General features: G+C 39.4%; 1 protein-coding gene across 4 annotated transcripts in view; it reads right to left on the bottom strand.

The window, feature by feature from the left end:
* The window catches only part of MYO5A (myosin VA), a 232399-nt gene that overhangs the window by 39429 nt on the left and 169247 nt on the right, over positions 1-23723 (bottom strand). For all 4 annotated transcript variants that reach the window (XM_072623295.1, XM_072623296.1, XM_072623297.1 and 1 more), the window contains exons 23-29: positions 22648-22741; positions 16775-16923; positions 12616-12729; positions 8242-8385; positions 7908-7961; positions 4586-4813; positions 1309-1409 (exon numbers count right to left, since the gene is read on the bottom strand). In XM_072623295.1, coding sequence (XP_072479396.1) covers positions 1309-1409; positions 4586-4813; positions 7908-7961; positions 8242-8385; positions 12616-12729; positions 16775-16923; positions 22648-22741 — 884 coding nt within the window. The remainder of the gene's footprint in view (positions 1-1308; positions 1410-4585; positions 4814-7907; positions 7962-8241; positions 8386-12615; positions 12730-16774; positions 16924-22647; positions 22742-23723) is intronic.

The raw sequence follows: 23723 nt of genomic DNA, 5'->3' as shown, positions 1-23723 counted from the left end.
GAAAGAATCTGAGTATCTGAATATGAGAGAAATTACATGCAGCACACAATATTCGAGAGATTGGCTGCAAAGGAACAAGGCCTGTAGCAGTGCTAGCCTGTGGCTGTAGCATGATTCCTAGTCTGAATGAACGGCTTTCCTTTCCTCAATGGGAACTGTAACCACGATGAACTGTCTCACAGTTTGTGCAGGAATGGGATGGGGAAAGCACACAGTTTGTACATGCAAGCATATACGTGGATTAACTACACATTTTAGTCACCACAATCAAATTATGAGGTTCAAAGAATGGATAAAAGGTACAATAGTACTTATACATACAGCATCCTTCTGGTCTTTGGTATGTGTGCCTATATATCTCCTGACATCCTGCCTAGCCTATTAGGAGTTCTAAAAGTGCCAGATTACATTCTGAAAGTATAAATTTGTAACACAGTTATAGTGCTGCCCATCCTTTCAAGATGCTACATGATCTAACTGAGGGAACCATATAGCTGTGGAAGGCTTTTGGCATACGGCTAAGTTCATGGTCCTTGATTTCAAGTTTCATGAGGTTGTGAGGGATTCCTGGTCTTGGCCCGTTTTCTTGTGACCTTATGAGCTATACTGAGCCTGATGAAAGCAAGCAGAGTATTACTAACTTCTTGGTGGCAGTGTTTCCTCCACCACTGTCAGTGAGATCCCCTTTGTATCCTTACCAGAGTTCAGGGCAAGTCAGGATTTTCGAAGCCTTGCTTAGACCAGGAGAGAAAAAAAAAAAAATCCTTGACTTTGGCCATGACTGGTCATCCCTCTAAGCAATCAGGTAAGGCCACTAGTGAAACGTGAGTCAAGAAAAGATATATAACAAGACCTTTATCCCTTCCAATCAACATGTTCTAAACGTTGGTAATTGAAGCTACTTTTAGCTTTAGCTACTCCTCAAAATCTTTAAAAATAACTAATATTGAAGTATGGAAATATAACAATTAACAACCTGCTATTGTGACTTCCAGTACAAACACTGTTTCAGAATCTGTGCTCCCCTTCAGGCAAAGGTTTTCCAAAGAGCTCTTGTTAGTAATTATTTGAATCTGTATCCTCAGCTCCTAGTACAGTGCCGGTAACATAGTACGTACTTAACAAATGCTGGTTGATTGACAGATGCTGCGGCTACATGTTTCAGATGAAATTTTAAATGGCAATAACTTGGAAACTTTCTGTCTAGTCTGAACAAATAAACCACTAATAGACAAAAAATTATTTGCCATATGAAAAATTTCACACAGTGATTCAATAAGCCAAAATAAATACAAGAACCAAACCAACCTGTTTGTCTCCTTCAGTCCAATGTATGCCTGAGCTATTTCTCCTTTGTCTTTCATTTTCTGTACATCTTCTAAGAGGATCGTGGAGTCTGTCATTGTATTCTGAAGCAGAGAAAGGTATTTCCATCATGAGAAATAAATAGCTGAGAGTTCTCACGTAGGGGAATTTTTTATTTAGAGGACTACATTGACGGACTGACTGCTAATCTGCAACCTCCGAACTCCCTGTTGCCAATCTCTCTACCTTAGGCTTGAGGCTAGGGGTTTTTCACCTGTTGTGTGAAAATTGCAGTCTGGTGTAACCTGTGGACCCCTTCTCACAATAACATTTGTAAATATATAAAGTTAAAATATATAGGATTACAGAAGAAAGGAATTATACTAAAATAATTATTAATTTTTCAAAACAAACTTATGGATCCCAAGCTAAGAGCCCTTGCTCCAGAGCCAATCCAACCCCTAGACAAGGAACATGTTTATGTCTATATCTATAGCCATATCTATCTATCTATCTATCTATCTATCTATCTATCTATCTATCTATCTATCTATCTATCTATCTATCGGCAAACACCCAAAAGTGAGATCTATGGATCTATATGTATTATTTAGCTCAATAGCAATGGGTTCCAATCTGACACTACTCTTGAGTCGACCTACTAGACTCTTGCTTTACTCCCATGACCAAGTCTCTGTCTCAAGCACCATTCCAGTAATTTTATCCCTATCTTGGCACCCTGGTTGCACTCACAATTCCTCTGAGGCTGTGGTCCTGTCTTGTTTTCATCATCTTCTCCAAAACTAAAGACCTGTTCCTGAACCCCACCACCTACTGCCAGACCCCTCTGATACCAAAGCCTTGTTGCTTGTCTCCATCAGACTTCTTCTATTCCCTCTTTGTCATTCACTTCCTATCAGCAGGGTCAGCTACTATCTGTCTACCTCGGGACATCCTTAATGTCAATCTGACTTCCTAGATATTTGCCTCTTACCCACTGTCAAACTCCCTTGGTATTACACCCACCTGTCTAGACTTTGTCCCATTATCCATGACTAACACTTTATTGGATGACCTGCCTTGTTTGGCTTCTACCACTGCTATTCCATGCTCAATAATGATAGTGAAATGGAAGTCTCAAAGAACTGAAACACATCAGAGCAGTCACTATTCCTATATGGAGAATCATTTGTTTGCTTCTACAGAGTACATATGCACTTTAATCAAGAGGATACTGAAAAGTGACCTAGCATAAACAGGAATTAACAATCTAACTGAATCTACAAAATAAAAGGCTCCATTATTATTGTTTATTTTTCTTTCTATTGTGTTCCAACCACTTGGAATGAATTTTAAAAAGCCTACAGAAATATTGAGTCTTAAATGAAAACACGTTACTCATCTCATATCATTCTAGAAGCTTCTACCTGGCAGACTGTGATACCAAAGTTGGCTGACATTTTATACTTTTAAAAAGTAGAACACAACAGGAAAAGTTGTGCTATCTAAGTAGCACCCAACTAACATCTGAACAGCCATGACTGTATAATCTCCATCAGGAAGATCTTCTGTAATGGTAGCCATTAGGTTAAGGAGAATGGTAATCTCAGTAGAAGAAGAAAAACTTTAGCTTAGCATACCAGGCTCTGCTTCTAACCAATGTGGAGTTGGTGGAATTGAAAGGTTAGGAGAACATACATTTTTCACAGAGTATAATTCAGATTAAGAACCTATACTCAGCCCTGTGAGTTCCCAACTAATATCCAATTTACTGAAACATTTATTGACTACTGTGTACCATGCACTAACAATTGATAGAAAGACATCCATGGTACTGTGGTGGAGGAAATAATCTATGACCTGAACTGGAGTCCCTCATTACCCATAGTTCTCCATAAACTACCATTAAGAAATGAGAGTTGATCAAAAAATAGTTTTTGATTTATGAGGATCTTCTTTTTTGATAAATTTAACTGGAAACATCTATTTCATTTCACATGTAAAAAGTATTTGTAAACTGAAATGAGGATTAAAGGGAGATATTTCAATTTATTTTTTTAAAAAAACCCTTTATGATTACCTTGTCCTCCTGGAAATCACAAATTGGCAAGCATAAAAGAAGAAAATAAGCTCTTACTTCTACAAATAAATACCAAAGACTCTTAGAACACAAAAATAGCAGGAAAATGACCATAATCACATTGAAGAACAAAACCCGCAGATGGACATCACGCTTCTTTTATATCCTTGCAATCTAGGTCTCAGAAACAAGTTTGTTTTTTAACCTGAGCTGTCTCTTTATCTTTGGGATTTCTTTCCCCCACGACTGTATAGTCAGAATTCTGAGTTTTAGAACTGGTTATTTCCCAGTGATCAGCCCAAAGATCATTGGTGCCAGATACCATTCACAAGAAAGGATATCATGTATTTTTATGGGTATCACAAACACATGATAGAACACTACCTCTATCAAAATCCCCAGCAATAATGACTAAGCATATAAGTCATTTTAGATTTTAAGTAAGATCTCCTAGGGTCAGGAACTAAGCTTATTTTACTTTCTATGATGCTTCAGTAAAATATGCAGAAAGTCTTCTTAAATGCTTTGGATAATGGTTCTTCTGCCATAGTTTCTAGTTAGCAGTACTAGGTTAATATACTTGTTAAGATATATACATGAATTCATTTTCTTTTTTTACTCAACACACATTTATCAGGCATTTTCTGTGGACACCACAGTTCTTGCCTTCAAGAAGCTTAAAAATCACTTCTCACATAAACTTATGTAACACGCTGCTAATTGGACTTCCTATTTCAACACTGATTCATTTTCAAATATTACCTTTAAAAGCGAAACAATAAAAAGGTCCATGGAGAATTCCATTAGCATAACCAAGTGGCAGATTTTAAAATTCATTTTTAATACCTCCCACAGAAGGTTATGAGTCATTCTACTGATGTCAACATTTTTAACATGAAAATTCCCTCAAGTAAGAATGCTACAGAAGACTTCACTTTAAAAGGACTTTTCTTATAAGCATGCTCTATGAAACTTTCCATATGATTTAGGATTTTACATGTTCCCTGACCAGCTTAAAAAAAAAATGTCTTTTTTTTCACCTGCTCTATTCTGGTTACAGAAGATCCAGCCAAGGATAAATCTATTAAGATACATCTTCCAAGAGACAGGAAGTAGGGGAATTGGGGTGACAATTTCTTCTTCTTTGTGATTTGGTGGGCAGGCTGACTTGGGACACCTGACCTCTCTGCTAGCACTTACCTTAGGTTGGATAGCCTCTTTCTGGCTCACCAGCTGAGATCTCAGGATAAGCACTTCCTCTTTTCTAACGTCCAGTTCTTCACTGACTGAAGTCAGCTGCTCCATGAGGACTCTGTAGGCAGGAGCACCTGGAGCAGTCACTTCTGGAGCACCCTTTTCACTGAGGGCTTTACGTAACTCATTCAGCTCATTCTTTAGTTTCTTATTTTCTGATTCCAGTTCTTGACGCTACAAAAAATAAAGTCATACCATTAAGATTCGCATATTGTTTGCATACTGGCTTCAAGTTGGTATATTTGAATTATGTTGTGAAAGAACAATATGGTAATATTCAAATGGCTAAAGAGGAAATGCCTCCCTCCAGTCCATCTGAAACTCTGTATGGTGGAATTAAAGGTGTTGTACATTAAGCAGAACTGAATAAGTGAACAGTAGTTTGCTTCATAGTCTATAATCCAAATTCCAGTGGAAACTATGTTCCAGGCCTGCCTGCCCAGGGTGTGGTTGGAGCACAGACTTGAAAAGCCAGCTCTTGTGTATAGTGACATTTGTCTATTCAGTCTAGGCCTGGGTTGTCCCCATTCTGAAGAACCCGAGAGAGAATGACTGGTTCTTGATTCTATCCAAAGTCCAAAAATGAAGTTGAACAAACTACTTCCGGTTAACAAGTTCAAAATGGTTAGTTCCTTGAAATATTTACCAGTGCTCTCTTTCTGGCTTTGGTAAAAATGATGTGGGAAAATAACACACTTAAAAGTTTAGGCTCTATTTCTATTTAATGTTTAGCACAAAGAATTTTCAATGAAACTGATTTTCTGGCTTCAGTAAAAGAGTGCAACAGGAGAAGAAATAAGGAATTGATCTAAATGAAGAGAAAAATTCTGAAGGTCATTTTGAGGGATCTAAATTTGCGCAGAAGGTCAGAGAATTGAATTTGGATAGGAGAAATTTGGGATAGTTTAATAATACACTGGAAAGCAACTTGAAGGAGAAGAGACACAGATCACTCAGAAGGGCAAAATCTAAAAGAAAAAAGCATTAAGAAATAGAGCCTAAAGAGGAATTCAGGAGTAAAAGGAGAAGACAGTTGTAAAGCAAGGCAAATAAAACAACTGGTGAGTCCAAAAGCAAGTTAGAGGAAGAAAAGGTATGGCTGGTCAAGTTTTTATTGACAGAAAGGAAAGGAAGCTGGTTACAGCCCTCGAGTTGTTAAGAGATGATGAAAGGCTGTAAAACCTTTAATAAGGTGCTTTGGAGAGGAGAAATTTTTGAACCCACTGAGCTGGTTGAATGACAGAACTCAGAGTAGTCATGAATGGTTCATTGCTAATTTGGTTAGAAGGTCTCCAATGGAGCACCACAGGGATCCGTGCATAGCTTGATGATGTTTAATATTATTACCAACACCTCTGATAAGGCAAAGATGGTATGTTTATCAAATGTGCAGAGGATACAAAGCCAGAAGAGTTAGCTTATGCACTGGATGACAGGATTCAAAAAGACTAATATACTAGAACAAGGCTCTGTAGACTTAATCTAATAGGATGAAATTGAAAAAGGATAAATGTTAAGTCTTATACTTGGGTCAAAAAAAAAATCTCTTTAAGGAAAATGTGAAGGAGACAGGCATCCATTTCTCTTCAAGCATTCCAGAATGGCCCTTTTCCCCTCTCCTCAGCTAAGGAGGTGACCTTGAATTTCACCAAAAAATGAATGAAGCCATTTCCTAAGAGCTCTACTTCTTCCCTTTTCATCTCCTCCTTCACTATAGTCAAATGAAGAGGCTAAGACTTGGCCTTTATTGACAAGAGCAATTCCATGCAATCTTGAAACCAGTCCCGCTTGCCTTCCCTGAGACTGCCTGCACTATTATCCCTCTTCTCTTTAATCGTGAATCTCTCCCCATTTCTCCTTCCCTGCTGCCTATAATCCCTCCCATGACTCCCTCTTTCTTAAAAAGAGAAAAAAGAAAAAAACCCTATTGTGTGATCCAACTTTAGCTGTTGTCATTCCCTATCTTTTTTTCCTTTCTAAATCCTTATGAAATCTGTCTACAGCAGGTACCTCCACTTCTCCCCTCTTACTTCTAAACTCACTTTAGTCTGTCTTCTGGTCTCATTCAACTGAAGCTGCTCTCTCCAAAGTTGCTAATGATCTCTTAATTGCCAAATTTATTGACCTTTTCTCAGTCCTTCACCCTTCTGGATATTTCTTCAGCACCTCACACTGCGAATCAATAGACTGACACCCGCTTCTGGATCCGCTCTCCTCTCTAGGTTTTGTTCTTCTCCTACCTGTCCTACCAATTCTTCTCAGTCTCTTTTGATGAATCTTTGTCCAGGGTATGCCCACTAAGCATGAATGCTCCCTACACTTCTGTACTAGGCCTTATTTTCCTTCTGTATTATCATCTTTGGTGATCTTGCCAATTCCCATAGGTTCAATTATCATCTCTATGCAATGGATCCCTAAGTTCACAAGTCTGGTGTTATCCTTGACTCCTCAATTTTATCCCACAAATCTAAACCACTGCTAAGTATTGTTGCTTCTACCTCTATAATATCTTTCATATACGTCTCCTTTTCTCCATTTACACAGCCATTATGCTAGTTCAGACCCTTATCACTTTACAATATTATAATTAATAATAAATAATAATTAAAAATTAAGACTAGTACAATAAACTTTTAATTAATTCCCATGACATATCTCTGCCCATTCTCATCCATCCTCCACTTAGCTACCCCCAAGTGATTTTTTGAAAGTATGAGCATGCCATTCCCCTGGTTCCCTATTGCCTCCAGCATCAAATACAAAGTCCTTTGCAGAGCATTTAAAGCTTTACATAACCTATCTCCTTTCTACCTTTCCCATCTTCTTATGTTTTACTCCTTTCCACACACTTCATAATCTGACTACATCAATCTTCTTTCTGATCCTAAAACAAACACTCCCCATCCTGTCAGAGAACCTTCACAGAGAATACTCTCCATACATAGAAAACTTTGTCTCCTCCCCTCTACCTATTAAAATCACTAACTTCAAGACTCAGTTCAAATGTCATCTTCTATAGGAGGATTTACCCACCCCTCTATGCTTCCTTTTCTTTTTCTCTGCATGTATCTTGAATATACCTATTTACCTATTAGAATGTAAGATCCTTTATAACCATGGAATGTTTTCACCTTTCCATGTACCCCTACACTTAGCGCAGCACCTAGTTCATAGAAAATACTTAATAAATGCTTGTTATAACTAGCTGGAAAGTTTGGTTATTCATCTATCAACAGTTCTTTCTGGCTTTCAAAGCTGTCAAAATTACCTTGAGTGACTCATATTCCAGTTCAGCACCTCTAATTTGAGGTCTTTCTTCTTCCTAGGAGAAAATAAAATAAGACAACGTTTTCTTTGATCTTTAATCATAATTCTTGGTATGTTTACTTATCCTGAAGGACACAGATGGATATTTATCAAGAATCCTATACCAATCTATGACTACTGTTTGGTGACTAATTTGGGGGGAAGGGTAACTGTATTCCCTTGAAACCTTTCTCTAAAGGGAGATGACAGACATCCAGGTAAGACTCCAGAGGTACTGTGTTTACTCTGCTTGTTTGGATGGGCAATGTTGACACTCGTCAACTGATGGTGGGTACCTTAGCCTTGCTTCGGAGCACCTGCTCCTCCTTTCGGTCCAGTTCATCTTGCATGGCTTGCTTTTCCTGCTCTAATTCAGTGACCCTCTTCTGGAGCTTGAGGAACAAGGACATGTCCAGAGGTGCCTTCTTCTCACTTGGTTCCTGCACCACAAAACACGTCATCACAATGAGGATCAAAAGAAAAATTATTGAAAGGAAAAGAGGAAAGTAGAACCTGTATCAGCCAAAACATATCCTTCAATACACCCAAGAGAAACTGCTTCCTAAACCCAGGTATACATTCTAGAAATCAGTGGGGTAATAAAGGTGTACAATTAAGCAGCATTTCTTAAGTGCTTACTATTTTACAAAACACAGTAGTGAAGACAGTTTAGATAAGAGGATTTCTGCACCTCCAGGGGCTTAGAGTCTACAGGAGGAATAAAGGAACATTATAGGTCAGGGAAGACTTTGGAGGGGTAGGGGGGTGGGTGGTGGGTGGTGGTGGTAACAGCTTTTGAGGAAACTCTAAAGTATGAGTACAACTAAGATAAGAGAAAGAAACCACTAACAAGAAACAAGTATCTTGGGGCCATTCCATATTTTCTTCTCTTTTTTAAAAGATCTTTTCTCTTAATGTTTAGGGGAAATGATTTACAGGGGTTGGGGAAGGGAGATATATATAAAAGTAAAATTTTCTTTAAATATTTTATAAAAATTTCCTTTCCTATTAAAAACAAAACTAGAAACACCTAAAGGTAACTATTTAGATCAAATGACCAAAATGATCCAGCAAGCCCCAGCTTTTTAATGACTCCACTCTTTGGGTGCCTCGGTATCAGTCATGGAATGCCACAATTACCCAAAGAGCAAAGGAGCAACATAACATGCTAGCAATTAAGAATTTTTATTCTAAGCTTGACTTTATGTAGGACTTCAAGATTCACAATGTCCTTTATAAATATTATATTCATCCTCACACAGACCCTGGAAGGTAGGGGCTATTACCATCTCTATTTTATAGATGAGGAAAATAAGGCAGACAAAGGGTCTGTCCAGGGTCCTAAGACTGGCAAGTGTCCAAGGTAGGATATGAACTTGAGTCTTCCTTACAGAAATCTATCTACTTACTCTACTTAGCTGCCTTAGCAATGTGGTGGTTGGGGGTGGGGTGGGGTGGAGATGTCATCAGAGAAATGTCTGAACAGGAAAGAAAGTGGACCAACTATATGGCAAAAGCAAGGAACATCCGGTTAACAGCCCATGTGCTCCACTGAAATCCATATAAAGATGAGCTCTGGAGAGGAAATTCTTGAGTTAAGCATGGGGTATTTTCAGGACATGGTGCCATTTACTCACAAATAATCATGTCTCCAGCTTTTCCTAAGTCCTTCTTGCTCAGTCCAAACTGGACAAGTAAAAGAGGCAGGATTTGGGGTCATGGAAGGTAGACTCATACACAAATCCTTGGTGTTAATTTTTTTTTTCCTTGTTAAATAGTTGTTTATTGGAAAAAGTGGACTGAGGAGGGGTCACTAGATTCACCAGAGAGCAACAATCCCACCCAAATTAGGAGGGATGGGAAAGGTCAGCACAAAGCTCTGGGATCTCAGCCTCCTCCTGGACTATATGGGATGGCCTGGAGTGTTAGGGCATACCCAGGTGGAAAGCCTTGACTTCAGTCAGTAGGCATGGTTAGAGATAAAGAGAGACTCTCTGGCTGCAGCTCCTGACTTTCCACTTGGAATTGCCTTGAGCAGCTTGGCTATTGGCCATGGCCTGCTTAATATATTCCTCTTGGGCAGCCTTGACATGTTCTTTCTTTCCACCCCAGGTCTTGAGGGCAGATGCCTGCAGGGCTCGGCCATAAGAGAAGGTCAGGGCCCATGGCTTGTGCAAGGGGCAAGTATTGATGGCATTGAGGCTGATGGAGGCATCTTCTTCACTCTGACCCTCAGAGAGGAAGGTGATACCAGTGACTGCAGGAGGCACAGTCCAGTGAAGGGCAGTTACAGTTGCCATTGCAGTCTCCTCATGTGAATATTTCTGGGTACAGGCATGGCCAGGGGTGACCATATTAGATTTCAGCAAGGTCCCTTCCAGATAGATATGGTGGTCACTCAGAGCTTTGTAGACAAGCACCCAGGACCTTCTCGGTGACATACTGACAACGCTTCAGATCATGTTCTCCATCAGGGAGGATCTCTGGCTCCACGATGGGGACAATGCCATTCTGCTGGCAATGCTAGCATATCAGGCCAGCACATTGGCATTCTCCATGATGGCAAGCGAGGAAGGTGTATTATCCCCAGTCTTCAGTACACAAAGCCACTTGGCAAAGTCAGCTCCATCCTTCTTATACTGGGCATAGCGCTCTCTCAGCCCATCCAGATCTTGGGTGGTAGTCTTGCCATTGGTCCCTGCCAGAGGCACTACACCTTTGTCCACCTTGATGCCCACAATGCCACCCTTTTCCTTTATGACTTTGGAGAGGGGACAATCATCATCAGCTTTCTGGTAGAATGTCTCATGGAAAAGGATAACACCTCCAATACAGGGGTTCACTTGATTATCTGCTGTCAGAAGCAAATGCCTATAGAGGTACCGGTTTTCCTCTGTGTTCTCAGTTCCAATGGACTGCAGCCACTTTGCAATGCTACCAGTGGACTCATCTGCTGCCAAGATTCCCTTGCCCGGAGCAACAATTCGGTGAGCTATATCAGACAGTTCTTTCTTTTGCTCTGGTGTCAATGCTGGGTATTGGTGAGGCATGTTTTCCTTGGCTGGGCTGGTAGTTTCCAGCAGAAAGTAGACCTCTTATGGTCGAGAACTGAACTTCCGCCCTTAGTATTAATCTTAAAAAGCCTTTTTATAATATAAACAATTCTTTCGGAATAAAAATATTGAACCCTAATTCATTTGTTTCATGAGTTTGGGTCATGATTTACCATCCTAGATTTTCTTTCTTTCCATCCACAATAATGTATAAACTCCAGATAGCCCCTTGAAGACTAGGATCATAACATATTTTTTAGTCTTTATGAGGGATGACACAGTTTCATGAACATGACACGAGCTTAGCACTATGCTTATTTACAAGAATTGTCATTATCCATTCTAGGAGAAGGAATCAGTCACTTCTGAAGGGCTATTTTACAGAAAAAATTCCTTGTTTTAAAGAGATTTTTTTTCTATTTTGAACAAAATATTGTAATAGGAGCATTTTTCTTCTAGGTAAAATGGATAGAAGAAAGGAAAATGATGTTCAGCTCTTTTTGAAAGTATTTCTGGAACTAATCTCTTTCTGATTCTGAAGTTTGTCTGAACCAAACAAAAATAGAAGTGTTGAACTGAAAAAGGGGAGGGCTGATGAATGATTGGAACAGCCCAATACCGAACTTAATAAAGTTCTGAGGTTACTGCAAAAGGCTCCCTTGGTTTCACGGCTCATGATACAAAACACAAAAATAAAAGGAAACATTTCTAAATTATTTTCTAAGCACTGCTATGGAACAAATTTACATTTATAACAAGTGTCATCCATCAGGCTCAATGGTTTTGTTAGCCCAACTGTTTTTTTTATTAGCCAAATAACTAGAGCGATACCTAAACACAAGCAGCTCAACCCTCTACATCCAGAACGTGACTTCAAGGTAATAAGTTAACATTTGTGAATGGTATATAATTAATCTGTGCTTGGGATGGCCCCTCATAGCCTAAATTATTTCAGATACAAAATCTGAACATGAATGGGGAGTGGTAAATGAGTCTGTAAGGTATTTGTAAACAATAAACAAGCATACACTAAGTGCCTACAATGTGCCGGGCACACGGAGAATACAAAAAAAGGTAAAAATCTCTGCTTTCTAAGAGCTCATTGTCAAATAAGAGGAGAGGATTTTTCTTTCAAATTAAATCCATCCATATAGATAGATAGACAGACAGACAGACAGATAGAGAGATAGATAGATAGATAGATATAGATATATAGATAGGTAGATATACATATATGTAGATATAGATATAACTTTTGGCATAATGGAAAGAGTATTGAACTTGTGATCAGAAGACCCAAGTTCAAGTCTAACGGATACTTATTATCTGTGAAATCCTTTAGCCTTCTGGGTGTCAGTTTCATCTTTTGCAAAATATGGAGAATATTACTTGTACCACCTACCTCACGAGGTTATTCTAAGGAAAGTAATTTGTAAACTTTGTAGTGCAATTTACATTAGCACGCACTACTTTTATGAAGTATCAGTACGCCACTTCATTTGGCGATGCACTCATTATCCAAGGAAACTAAGTGCAGCAATAAAAATTGTCATGTGAGCAAGAGTAGTCACATTCTACACTTCATTGGAAAAGCAGGCACAATGCTATAAAACTCACCTCCATTCTCAAGGGAATGTCTTCAGTTTCTGTAATTTCAGAGCTAAATGTATATTCAGATTCATTGCTGCTGTGGGTAGAGTCAGTTCTTCTGTGTCCTGGCTTGGGTACATGCTGAAATGCAATGGAAATAAAAAATGAGTGATAAAGAATCCTTCCATGTTTACTGGATGATAATCCCATCCAGACTTTCTTTCTATACTGGTGCTGGGGTAGCTAGGTGGTACAATGGTAAGAGCACTGGGCCTGGAGTCAAACCAAGTTCACATTTGGTTCATATGCTTACTATCTGCGTGACCCTAGACAAGTCACTCAATCTCCGTTTGCTTTGATTTCCTTACCTTAAATTAGGGATAATAATAGCAACTCCTTCCAAGTTTGTTGTACTTCTAAAGTGCTTAGCACTGTGCCTGGCATACAATAGGCATTAGATAGATGTCAGCTATTACTGCCGCTACTCTCGTTACTGCTGCTATTATACCCAACTGATATGCCGCAGAATTCATTTTTTTTGGACTTACATGATCTTCAGTCTCCTTAAGGTGAAGATACCTTTTCCTTCTATCATACTAAATGCTCCTCAAAAAAATAAACAAGCAAAACCCAAATGGCAAACCAGGAGCCCCCAAATGAGAAGTAAGTAGCTTGTACTTACCAGCTCCATTCTCTAAACTTATAAAAAATAGTTACTAGATGGCCACGTTGGATGAGTAATTGAGTGTACATGAGATTGGTACTGTAATCAAAAGAGATTTATATGAAGTAAATCTGCTGCATTTAATTATATGCATGATGGTTGCTTCATTGTATAATGGACTGGACTTTCATAGTAAGAGGTTCACATAAATGAATTTAACTTGCATTCCAACTAAGCATGACTGATGTCAGCTAGGGGAAAGAAGGAGAGGAGCTGCTATTCTGCGGTTCCTCTGAAGGTGCTTGGATCTATACCACAATCAATCAATAGACATTTGCTAAGTGACTACTATGCACTGTATGAAGCCTCCCAAAGGGCCTAATCTGGATAAATCTCCCTACTTTTCCAAGAGAGAGCACCCATGGCCTATGTGTTCAAGAAACTGGTAAAGGCAAAATATTTCTTCCTCCTTCAGGAAAGGGAATTAATGAGGGGAACGGGTGGGAGCAAGTGAGAGTGGACTGAGGGAAAGAATGAGACAGGAAGTAAGGCAACGTGTTGTGATAGAAAGCATACTTGACTGAGAATCAGGATGCTATCTAAATATGACGTCACATTAATCACCTCACCTCTCCAGGTCTTGATTTGATCTGTAAACTAGAGTTTGAACATGGTGATCTTTCTGCAGTCTTATGGTTTCTGAACTTGAGCATCTCCTCTCTGATTATCATCTCTTATCCTCCTACTTTTCCCCAATCTCTTACTCCTGCTGAATCCCTTCTTAGCCCACATCATGATCTCCAGTTTCTTAAGCATTCCCTGTTCTCTCAGTTCACCATTACTATTCTGGCTTCATTCTCCTCCATTTACAATCCTGACCACATGGTTGGTCACTTTCATCAGTGCACTGTCCTCTACCTTTGAATACCTGCTGCTCCTGTTCTGAAATTTCCAACTCTGGTTTCCCCTGACCATGTGCCTTTTCTGTTCTTAGTCCTGAGTACTGCTCATGAAAGTCACAAAACTATCCTGACTGGGATTACCACAAAGTTCTAGGATCATCCTTACCTGGGTCCCCACCCCCAATACAGGGGTCATTTTGATTAATTTTCTACTATATTCTCCACAGTAGTTTTTCTTTTAGTTAGGTCTCTTTTCAAGCTTTCTAGTTCAAACTCCACCCACCCCGCCATCCTTCATACAACTGTCAAAATAATCTTCCTGACACATAGATCTGTCCCATGTGTTGCTCAAAAACCTTTAGTAGTTCCCTAGGTAGCAGAGTGGATGGAGTGCTGGACTTGGAGTCAAGATCTGGGTTCTAATCTTACCTCAGTCACTAAGTAGTATGTGATCTTGGGCACATCACTTAAGCTCCCTCAGTCTCAGTAACCTCATCTGTAGAACAAGTATAACAGCATCCCCTTCACAGGGTTGTTGTAAGGATCAAACGAGGTCATGTATGTAAAGTGTTTTGTAAACCTTAAAATATCATATAAATGCTAGCTATTTTTATAGCTTGTGGGATATGCAAATGCAATAACTGTAGCCTGTTACTTAAAGTTCTGGAATTTAAGTCTAGGATCCAACCCATCTTCTCAATCTTCTTTCATACTATTCTCCTTCATGTGGTTTATATTCTAGCCAGACTAGACTATTAGCAATTAGCCAGCCTTTTTTTGCATGGTCCTACCTCCACACTCTCACCTGTATTATCTCCGTATGTTGACATGTCTCTGTTCCTTCAAGGCCCAGTTTAGGGACTACTTTCTCCATGATGCCTCCCTTTTATTCCTTCAGCAGAAAGTGATCACGACCTTCCTCAAATACTCTAACACTACTTTGTCTAGACTGTTCCTTTGCTTCTATCATACTTGACCTTCTATCATACATATTTGGAGTATATGTCATATTGCTCCCACCCCAATTAGATTTCTTAAGCTCCTTGAGGACTTTTCATGGTCACTTTTCATTTTTGTGTCGCAGGTCATGAATACTGACTGTGCATTATAAAAGGGTAAGCCTTTAGCAGCTGACTGAATTGAAATGAATGCATGGCAATGGCACCAAGAAGGAACAGTGTAGGATGTTAGCTATGCACACTAACTCAGAGAGCCCAGAAGGATGGGTTACCTGAGATCACACTAATCTCAACTTGGCAAACCTCAAAGTGCTATAACGTTATCTATTATTATTAATAAAAGAAAAGAAGGAATTGCTATTAAAACCATAAATAGGCTCACAAATCATAAGATATCAACTCTCTTCAATAATATATTCTTTGTAGAAGTGATTTTTATCACGAAATGGGCAGTTTGTTTCTCCCACTGTCCACTGCCTCCAGGCTAGGTGTGTGCATATTATAGGCTAGGAAGGAGGTCAAGCAGATATGATGCTGTACACACTCAGTTGCCTATTTCCCTTTTTTTTTTTTTTAATAATACTAGTCCAAGCAAAACGGAAAATAGGCTGATCCTTATTAGTAGTTAAGGCACATATAATTATTCATGAGCTCCGTGTATGGCGATTACTGATTGTCAACCTGATTTGCAGCATATGCTCAGTGAGTGGCTGTGTATGGAGGATGCTCTCTGGACCCATGTCAGAAGCTATTCCAGCCTCTTTTTCATTTTCATCATAATGTGACCCTTCATCTCTCACTCATATTTTAAGGACCTGGATTAGGAAAATGTTAAGCCCCTATCTTCCTCCCTAGTGTGGGAGACATTACAGCCAATTCTATCGTCCAATCTTCATTTGTATAAGAACATAAATCCTGTCCCTTCAGACAGCAGGAGAGCTACCTTCTGCTCTCTCTGAAGGTAGATAAGAGTTCAGGATATGATACATTCCCAATTTTTTCTTCTCCATTATGTTCTAGTTTTGTTACCTGGATAATTAATAGGACTAATTAAATATGTATCTGTCCTTCGTTGCCGAAGAAGGTCATGCCATCAGAGAAATGATGACATGACTAGCACTTGACTTTGTTTTAAGTGAGGGAGGGCTGTGCAGGTCACCAGCCTCACTTCTCCTCCAGAGTCATCTGAATTCAGTGACCAGATATTCCTCAGGATGACTGGAGATGACCCAGGATGAGGCAATTGGGGTTAAGTGACTTGCCCAAGGTCACAGAGCTCATGAGTGTCAAGCGTCTGAGGTGAGATTTGAACTCAGGTCTTCCTGACTCCTGCAATGATTCTCTATCAACTGCACCACCTAGTTGCCCCTAACTATTTAAATGACCAATCCCATGGAATTGATAAGAACTTAAGGCCATGGGCAATAACTACAAAGTACACTTTAACACATGTGTGTGAATAATACATATGCAAAAACCATGTGAAGAGACCTATTTTTGCAACTGAAAATGTGGTCAGGTTTTCTTGTAGAGATTGATTTGAACAATTAAATATATAAAATGTGCCTGGCAAGGATAGAAGGGAATCCATGAACAAAGTCAATCTGTAGTCAATTCTATTCAACTGAATGTCAACATCTCATCTTCTTCAAGTAACTTACCACCATTATGGTCATCTCTTCCTTGAGATCATCATAGCGCTCCTCTAGACGACTGAATTCATTCAGAAGATTCTGGTACCTCAACCTTTCATCATTTAGATCAAGTTCTAACTGTTTTGTTTCCTCTATTAACTTCTTCTCCATGGTCTCTGACAAATAAAACATAAGGAAAAGCTTAGAAAAGACTGACCATTAGCATAAACCAAAGAATCCAACTTAATCCAAAAAAGTATTTATTAAGATAGACTCTAGGGCTTCAACAACATAACAAAAATAGCTCCTGCCCTCCAGAAATTTACATTCTTCTTTGGGATGGTGAAAAGGATATCACATGCAAACAAACAGGTGAGAGTGTGTGTGTGTGTGTGTGTGCATGTGCGTGTGCGTGTGTGTGTGCGCGTGCGTGTGCGTGTGCGTGCACGCATACACACATTCTGTTCTCCAAATCATCCTATCATGATATCTAGAAAGTGCACAAAGAGGACGCTAACAACACAGGCTTCCTATCGAAGGCGGAACACTGAGCTGAATCTTGAAGGAAGCAGGCCGTGGCTTGTGACAGGTGAGAAGTGGGGAATGGCAGGTATGTGCTCCAGCACATTGATGGGAGCTACACTGTTGACTTTAGGGGAAAAGCAGGTAGACCAGTTTTCCTGGAATGGAAGTTAAATGAGGTAATCTTGGAACAGCAGCCTTGGATTCAGATTGTGATGGGCTTTAAATCCTAAACCAAGAAGCCTGGAGGGAACAGGGAACCATTGAAGGTTCTTGCACAGGAGAATGTTCGGACTTGTATTTTAGAAAAATTATCTTGGCAGCTGTGTAAAGGGTAAATTAGGGAAGAGGAAAACTAGAAACAAGAAATAATTAGGAAGCGACTTTGGTGATGAGAAGCTTAAGTAGGTGGTTATGGTAAGAGGAGAAGGAAGGAGACAGATGCAAGAGATATTGGAGAAGTAAAACGGATAAGTCTTGGCAACTGGGAGGGGCATCTACACACAGACACCTATTTCTTTTCTAAAAGAGAAAAATAATTCCATTATTAAAGATATTTATTAAATCTAGAAGATTAAGGCATCTTTGTTACAGGAATACCCTAACAAATTTATGATCAGGGTAAAAAAAATCTAATTATGATAAAGGAGAAATGAAATCACTTCATTTTGTGAATGAAAAGTTATCAATTACATCATACTCCAGTGCGTATTGGTGAATATAAAATTCCTGATAACCTCTTTCTTACTGTTTTTACATAATGCCTAAAAAGTAAAAATTTCATTATGGCATCTGTCTTTCTAAAAATCTATTCCAATACTTGTTAAAGTACTCTAAAAAAAGGGAATGTTTCTCAGATTTCTCTCAAGGTCTTATTATCACTACTCTCAGTAGAGTTGATTCACCCTCAACTTAGCAGTCCTCACCTCTGACAGTGGCTTCTCTAGTACTCTTACCTCCCTATTATTTTCCCATTCCTGACCTCTGGATAACCCCTTACTGTTCACTTCTTAGATTTCTATTCTCGAATTGCTGGATGTTTGGGAGAAAACTGCAGATCTAAGAAGTTCTGGGTGGAGTAGAGGAAAAGACATGGATTCTTTTGCTCATACCTCAAGTTAGCCATTTGAGACTTTCAGCTCTCTAGACTTCGATTTTCTCTCAACCCTTGGGCCATGATTTTCTACTCCCAGGTGACTTTTTGACAACTTCGTCAGCCCACCCAGAATGAGGACCACACCTTTTATCTGTAACACTTGAGGGAAGGGGTGTGGCCCATTTTTAGATTGGTGACTCCTCTACCTGGGCCACAATTGTAGGCAAGCCTCAGCCATGCTTCACTTTACTCCCTAGTCTTTGGCAATCTCTAGACAAGGCTTGCACAACATATGGCCCATGGGCTGCTTGTGGCCTGCAACCTACAAAAAATGTAGAAGATGTAAAACAAAGTAGAGATGTAATGAGTGCTTCGTCCATGCCCTGCTTACATCATCTTGCACTAGTCACTACTGCGCATGTCATGTAACCTGGTGGGTGAGTTGCCACTAGGTACTCCCTCCTGTTTGTCACATGACCCACGGCAACCAACCATTGTCAGTCTGTCTCTAATCTGAGAGAAGTGATTTCATGATAATTAAAAATCTTAAGTAATAAGTTTAATTAACTGATATTACTTGAAATCTTCCCTTTTTATATGGTTTATTTGCAAAATAGTATAATCATTAATTATACATTTACTTGGAAAGTGAGCTGCTAAAATCCTCTATGTGACCCAAAGAAGTTTAGCCTATTTTAATTCTGGCCCCTACTACTGCCAAGCTGTGCAGGTCTGCTCTACACTCACCTTGCCACCATGCACTTACCTTCTCCTACTCCTCACCCCACTCCTACCCTCACCTCCCCAGTTCTGGAATCGAGATCACATAAACATAAATTGTTTCCCCAGTGAGAATGCAGACTTCTTGAAGACAAAGATTGACTTTTCTTTTGTATTTGTACTCCCAGGGCTTAGCACAGTACTGACACATAATAAGTCCTAATAAAAGCTTTTTCATTCATTCATTAAAACCCAACAAATTTGTGTCATACTTTACATGCTGAATAGATAAAGGCATACATACATTGCACCAACTCTCATTCTGATTCCACATGGGTCTGCCGTTAGCCTTTCCTCTTTTTTTTAAAAAAATAATCCCAGAGATTTTGTAGCCCTTTAACTTGTGCTCTGGATCATATCCTCAAGTGGTTCATAAAGAATTTTGCTTTTACATTTATCTTCACTCTTTCTAGCATCTTAGTTTTTTCTCTACAGTGCCTCCTTCTGCTCTAAGCAAATGGTCCAACCAGCCAATCACTGACCGCAGTGACCCCCAAATAAGTGATCAGAACATGAGCTTTATTTCATTTCTATCTTTCATGGTTAAATTCCTCAACAGGCAGTTGCCACTCACTCACTGCATCTACTTTCTCCTTAACCCAATACAATGAAGTTACCTTTCTCATCATCACTCCACTAATAGTCTTCTAAAATTCTACCGAATTTCATCTCTGTCCTCAGCTGTCTTGATATTTCTATTACATATTACGCACTCTACCAGTTCTTTTTAAAACTCTTGTCTCTTGGCTTTTGGGGCACCCCATTCCCCTCCCCCCTTACTTTTCTCTGCTTCTCTTCTTAGCCCAAGGTTCAGTTTGAGCCACTTACTCTTATACCCCATAAGGGAGTGGTTCTATCACTCTAACCACAACCTGAATTCTGATGACCTTCACAGCTGCATTTTCAGCCTTAATTTCTTACCCTTTCACACTACACTTAAATATCTATCCTCTTAATGTTTGAAACTTAACATACTGAAAATTAGTCTTATCGTTCCTGAAAGTAGGTACATTTTCTCAATTCCCTTATAATGAATGAAACCATTATTTTCTTATATTTGAACTAAAAATTTTTTATTCCCTCCTCTCACCCACCCACCAAATCTAATGGCTTATTAAGGGTTGCTGATTTTCTCTGTATATCCTTTCACTTTTGTAATTGTCACCTGATTGCAAAGGTTTGCATCTCCTCCCATCCAAATTATGTTGACACGCTTCTTATGGCAATACTCATGAAAAACATACAAAAGCCATAATAATGGTCCTATGGGGCTTATCTGGAGACTGAATGGATACCAAATGGTACGTAGGAGCAGGTGGGAAGGATTGCAGAAGTGACCTTCTGAGGAAGGCAGTGATACGTCTCTGAAGACCCCACTGTTTTCCTCTTCAAGGAGGGAAAACCCTACTTGGCAGACAACAGCCCTGATTGAAACTCCCCCCGTCTCCCCTCCCCCCCCCCCGCCCCACACAAAGGAACATGAAGTCATACCACATGAATTGACACGTCTGGGACTAAATTCTAATGAAGATCAAAGTACAACAAAAAGAAACTATGCTCTGTAAAACTACACAAGGACAGCCTGCAGTTCTCAGGCTGAAATCTGGCAGAACGCAGTGCACAGAGCATCCCCCACAGAGCGCCCCCCGCAGAACGTCCCCCACAGGGCGTCCCCCACAGAGCGTCCCCCACAGGACGTCCCTCTCTCCCTTCTACAGTAGACTTTCTGGTCATTTCAAATTATATTTAACGGCTACATAATGACTTTTGTGCAGCTACATAACTTATTTCTATAAAAAAGGAAATAAATGTTCACAGGGCCAAGCAGAGACAGAGATATGCTAGAAAAAAGAACTTCTAACACATCCCCTATCAAGGGAAAGTGGGATGTCAAAGAAGCGTAACTGACTTGGGGATGGGAGTGGTGGAAATTAAAGTGAATGAAAGCAGATTTTTTTTTTCATTTAGAAAAGAACTCAAAGGACCACAGCTCACTCCCTATCTACTGGAGGTGAAAAAAGAGTTTATCCTAGAGAAGGCATTCTCTCATATTCTCTCTCTCTCTCTGAGCTGTTCCTTTCAGTTTCTCTTTACCTTACTACAAATTTCAGTGGAACCCAAGAAGAACACCCCAACAGGACAAAGATATCTTCATGATGCTGCCAGATTCTTTGGAAGGACTTTCCCACCAAGCTGCAAGCACCCAGAGAGAAAACAGGGGGCAGAAGTGTAGAATTCCTTCCTCCTCTCATGAACCTTCTCCCTGTTCATCTCCCTTTTTCTAAGTGTTCTGTCTACTTGGATATGATTTGTAAAACTGTTAGAAGCCATTCAAATTAAGTTCCTCATGGAAAATACTTAAATTATTGAATGAATTCCCCTTCTGATGGAGTATGAGTTGCATATCTGCATTTCTCTTTGTCCTATAGGACAGGAATATGCCCCTTGGTCACCTCAGCCTCTAAAAGTCCTTAGCTTCTTTCAAAGTTCAGCTCAGGTGCCAATTCTTACAGGAAGCATGCTTGGTATTCAGCACAATGCCTTGCACACACTAGGCATTTAATAAATGTTAGCTGTTAATGTTGAGCTTAAAATTTTCCCAAAGTAATCAATGCATATTTTCATTTTTATGCTTTAATAGATAAGGCAGCATTGTTCAGTAGATAGAGAGGAAGACAAGAATTCTATTGGCCAGAGGTGAAAAAGGGAGCATGTTTCAGACAGAAGGGTTCATTTGTGCAAAATAGAATACGGTTTGACTAGAAGCAGCAAATTTTCAGGGAGGCAGCAAGGCACAGGGGACTGAAAATTGACTTCAGAGTTAGAAGACCAAGATTTAAGTGCTGCCTGGATACTGGCCCAGTCAGTTGATCTCTTAGTGCTCTAGGCAATTCTCAGAGAAGGTGGACTTGCATTGGTAGAAGGAATTTCCTTACTAGGGAGTAGAGTTCCCCATATCATTAAAATCAAAGGCCCAATCGCTACCCCTAATAAAGGGATATTTTTGGTGATGGTTGCTGCTATTTACACTTCTGTCTTCAAAGAAAGACCTCTGAGAATCTGAGTTGTTCATTAATGTCTGCCAAGGTGCACAAGTGCCCAAGCTAAAAGAACTTTTCCCAAGACTCTTGGAACACGTGGCAAACATTTCCATGAAGAAAGTATGACTTACCGTTCTAGTAGAGAATGCTGGCATAGATTTTTAAGAGTAGCCTTGCTACCAATTATTGCAACATCCTTTTCAATGGTTTACCTTGCCTCCAGTTTTTTCCCTTATTCTAACCCATTTTATAAACAGCTACTTGGATCATCTTCCTTATTAAGTTAAAGCCCTACTCAAAAACCTACAGTGGCTTCTAACTAAAAAGAAAAAGGTTAGATTTAAGTGCTTGGCTGATTCTAGGTGGTCTTCATATGTTGTATGTCACACAGAAGCTTCTCAATACAAGTTTAGCAAATGAATGAATTTTAAATAGAACTATAACCTTCAAAATGAACTAACCTGTTATCTCTTTGGCCTGCTCAGAAATAAGATGGTTCAGTGTCTCTTTTTCCTTCTTCAGCAATGTATTTTCTTCCTTCAGATTTGATACCAGCTGTAAAATAAAGCTATTAATGTTAATGGTTTAAAATGCCTATATCGTTATCACAAATACAAATACAGTAGAATTCAACAAGTTTATCCTTGAAGAATGGATACTTCATCTTAATCCTTTCCTCACAGTAAGGAATTCCCAGAGTGAAAACTTTACTTAGGAAGAGTCATATTTTTAATGAATGGACAGAGAATACTGATAAGGTCTTAGAGGGAGGGAATAAAAACTGTTACATTTTATGTACACTGAAATTAATTTAGATATATTTACCAAGTTTAGTTGATAGTTGATGCTCAATGTTAATTTTTTTAAGAAAGCTTAAAAAAAAAGAGATTTTCATCTTGTATAACTCAGCAAAGTATGAAGAAACCAAGGATGATTGTCTATGTTACTAAAGGCCCTTACAATCCAGAAAGTTGACATTTTTAAACAATACTTGTGCCATATCAAAATCTGCATGTATATCCAAAATAAGTTTCTTTTATGACAAAGAGAAACTCTTTCTGATAGTCTACAGTGCTCCTTCCCTACTTTTCACAAAGATGCAAAAGTCTCCCTGTTCTTAAAAAAACAAAAAACTCTCAGAGCCTCTAATCCCCACTCATCGTCCTAGCTCTCTCCTCTCCTCAGATAAACTGCTTGACAGTCACCTACAATCAATGTCTCTACTTCCTTTCCTCTTATTCTTTTAAAAATGATCTACAATCAGTTTTATGTCAGCACTGCTCAGTGGAAACTGCCTTCTCCTAAGTCAAAATGTGCTCCAAATTTCCAGTTCAAATGGCCTCTTCTCAAGCCTCACATTCTTCTTGAACTCTCTCTAGCATTTGACACTTGACCATTTCTTTATTCCCTTCTCTCTTGCATTTACATGACTACTCTCTGTTGCTCCTCTCCTACTTGTCTGACCCCTTCTCAGGTTCTTTGCTGTATTTTAATCCAGGTCGTGTCCACTAGCTGTTGGGGTATCTCAAGGCTCGAT

Source organism: Notamacropus eugenii, chromosome 7, assembly GCF_028372415.1.
Source record: "Notamacropus eugenii isolate mMacEug1 chromosome 7, mMacEug1.pri_v2, whole genome shotgun sequence".
NCBI classification, from domain to species: domain Eukaryota; kingdom Metazoa; phylum Chordata; class Mammalia; order Diprotodontia; family Macropodidae; genus Notamacropus; species Notamacropus eugenii.
This window is presented reverse-complemented; position numbering and strand designations above follow the sequence as displayed.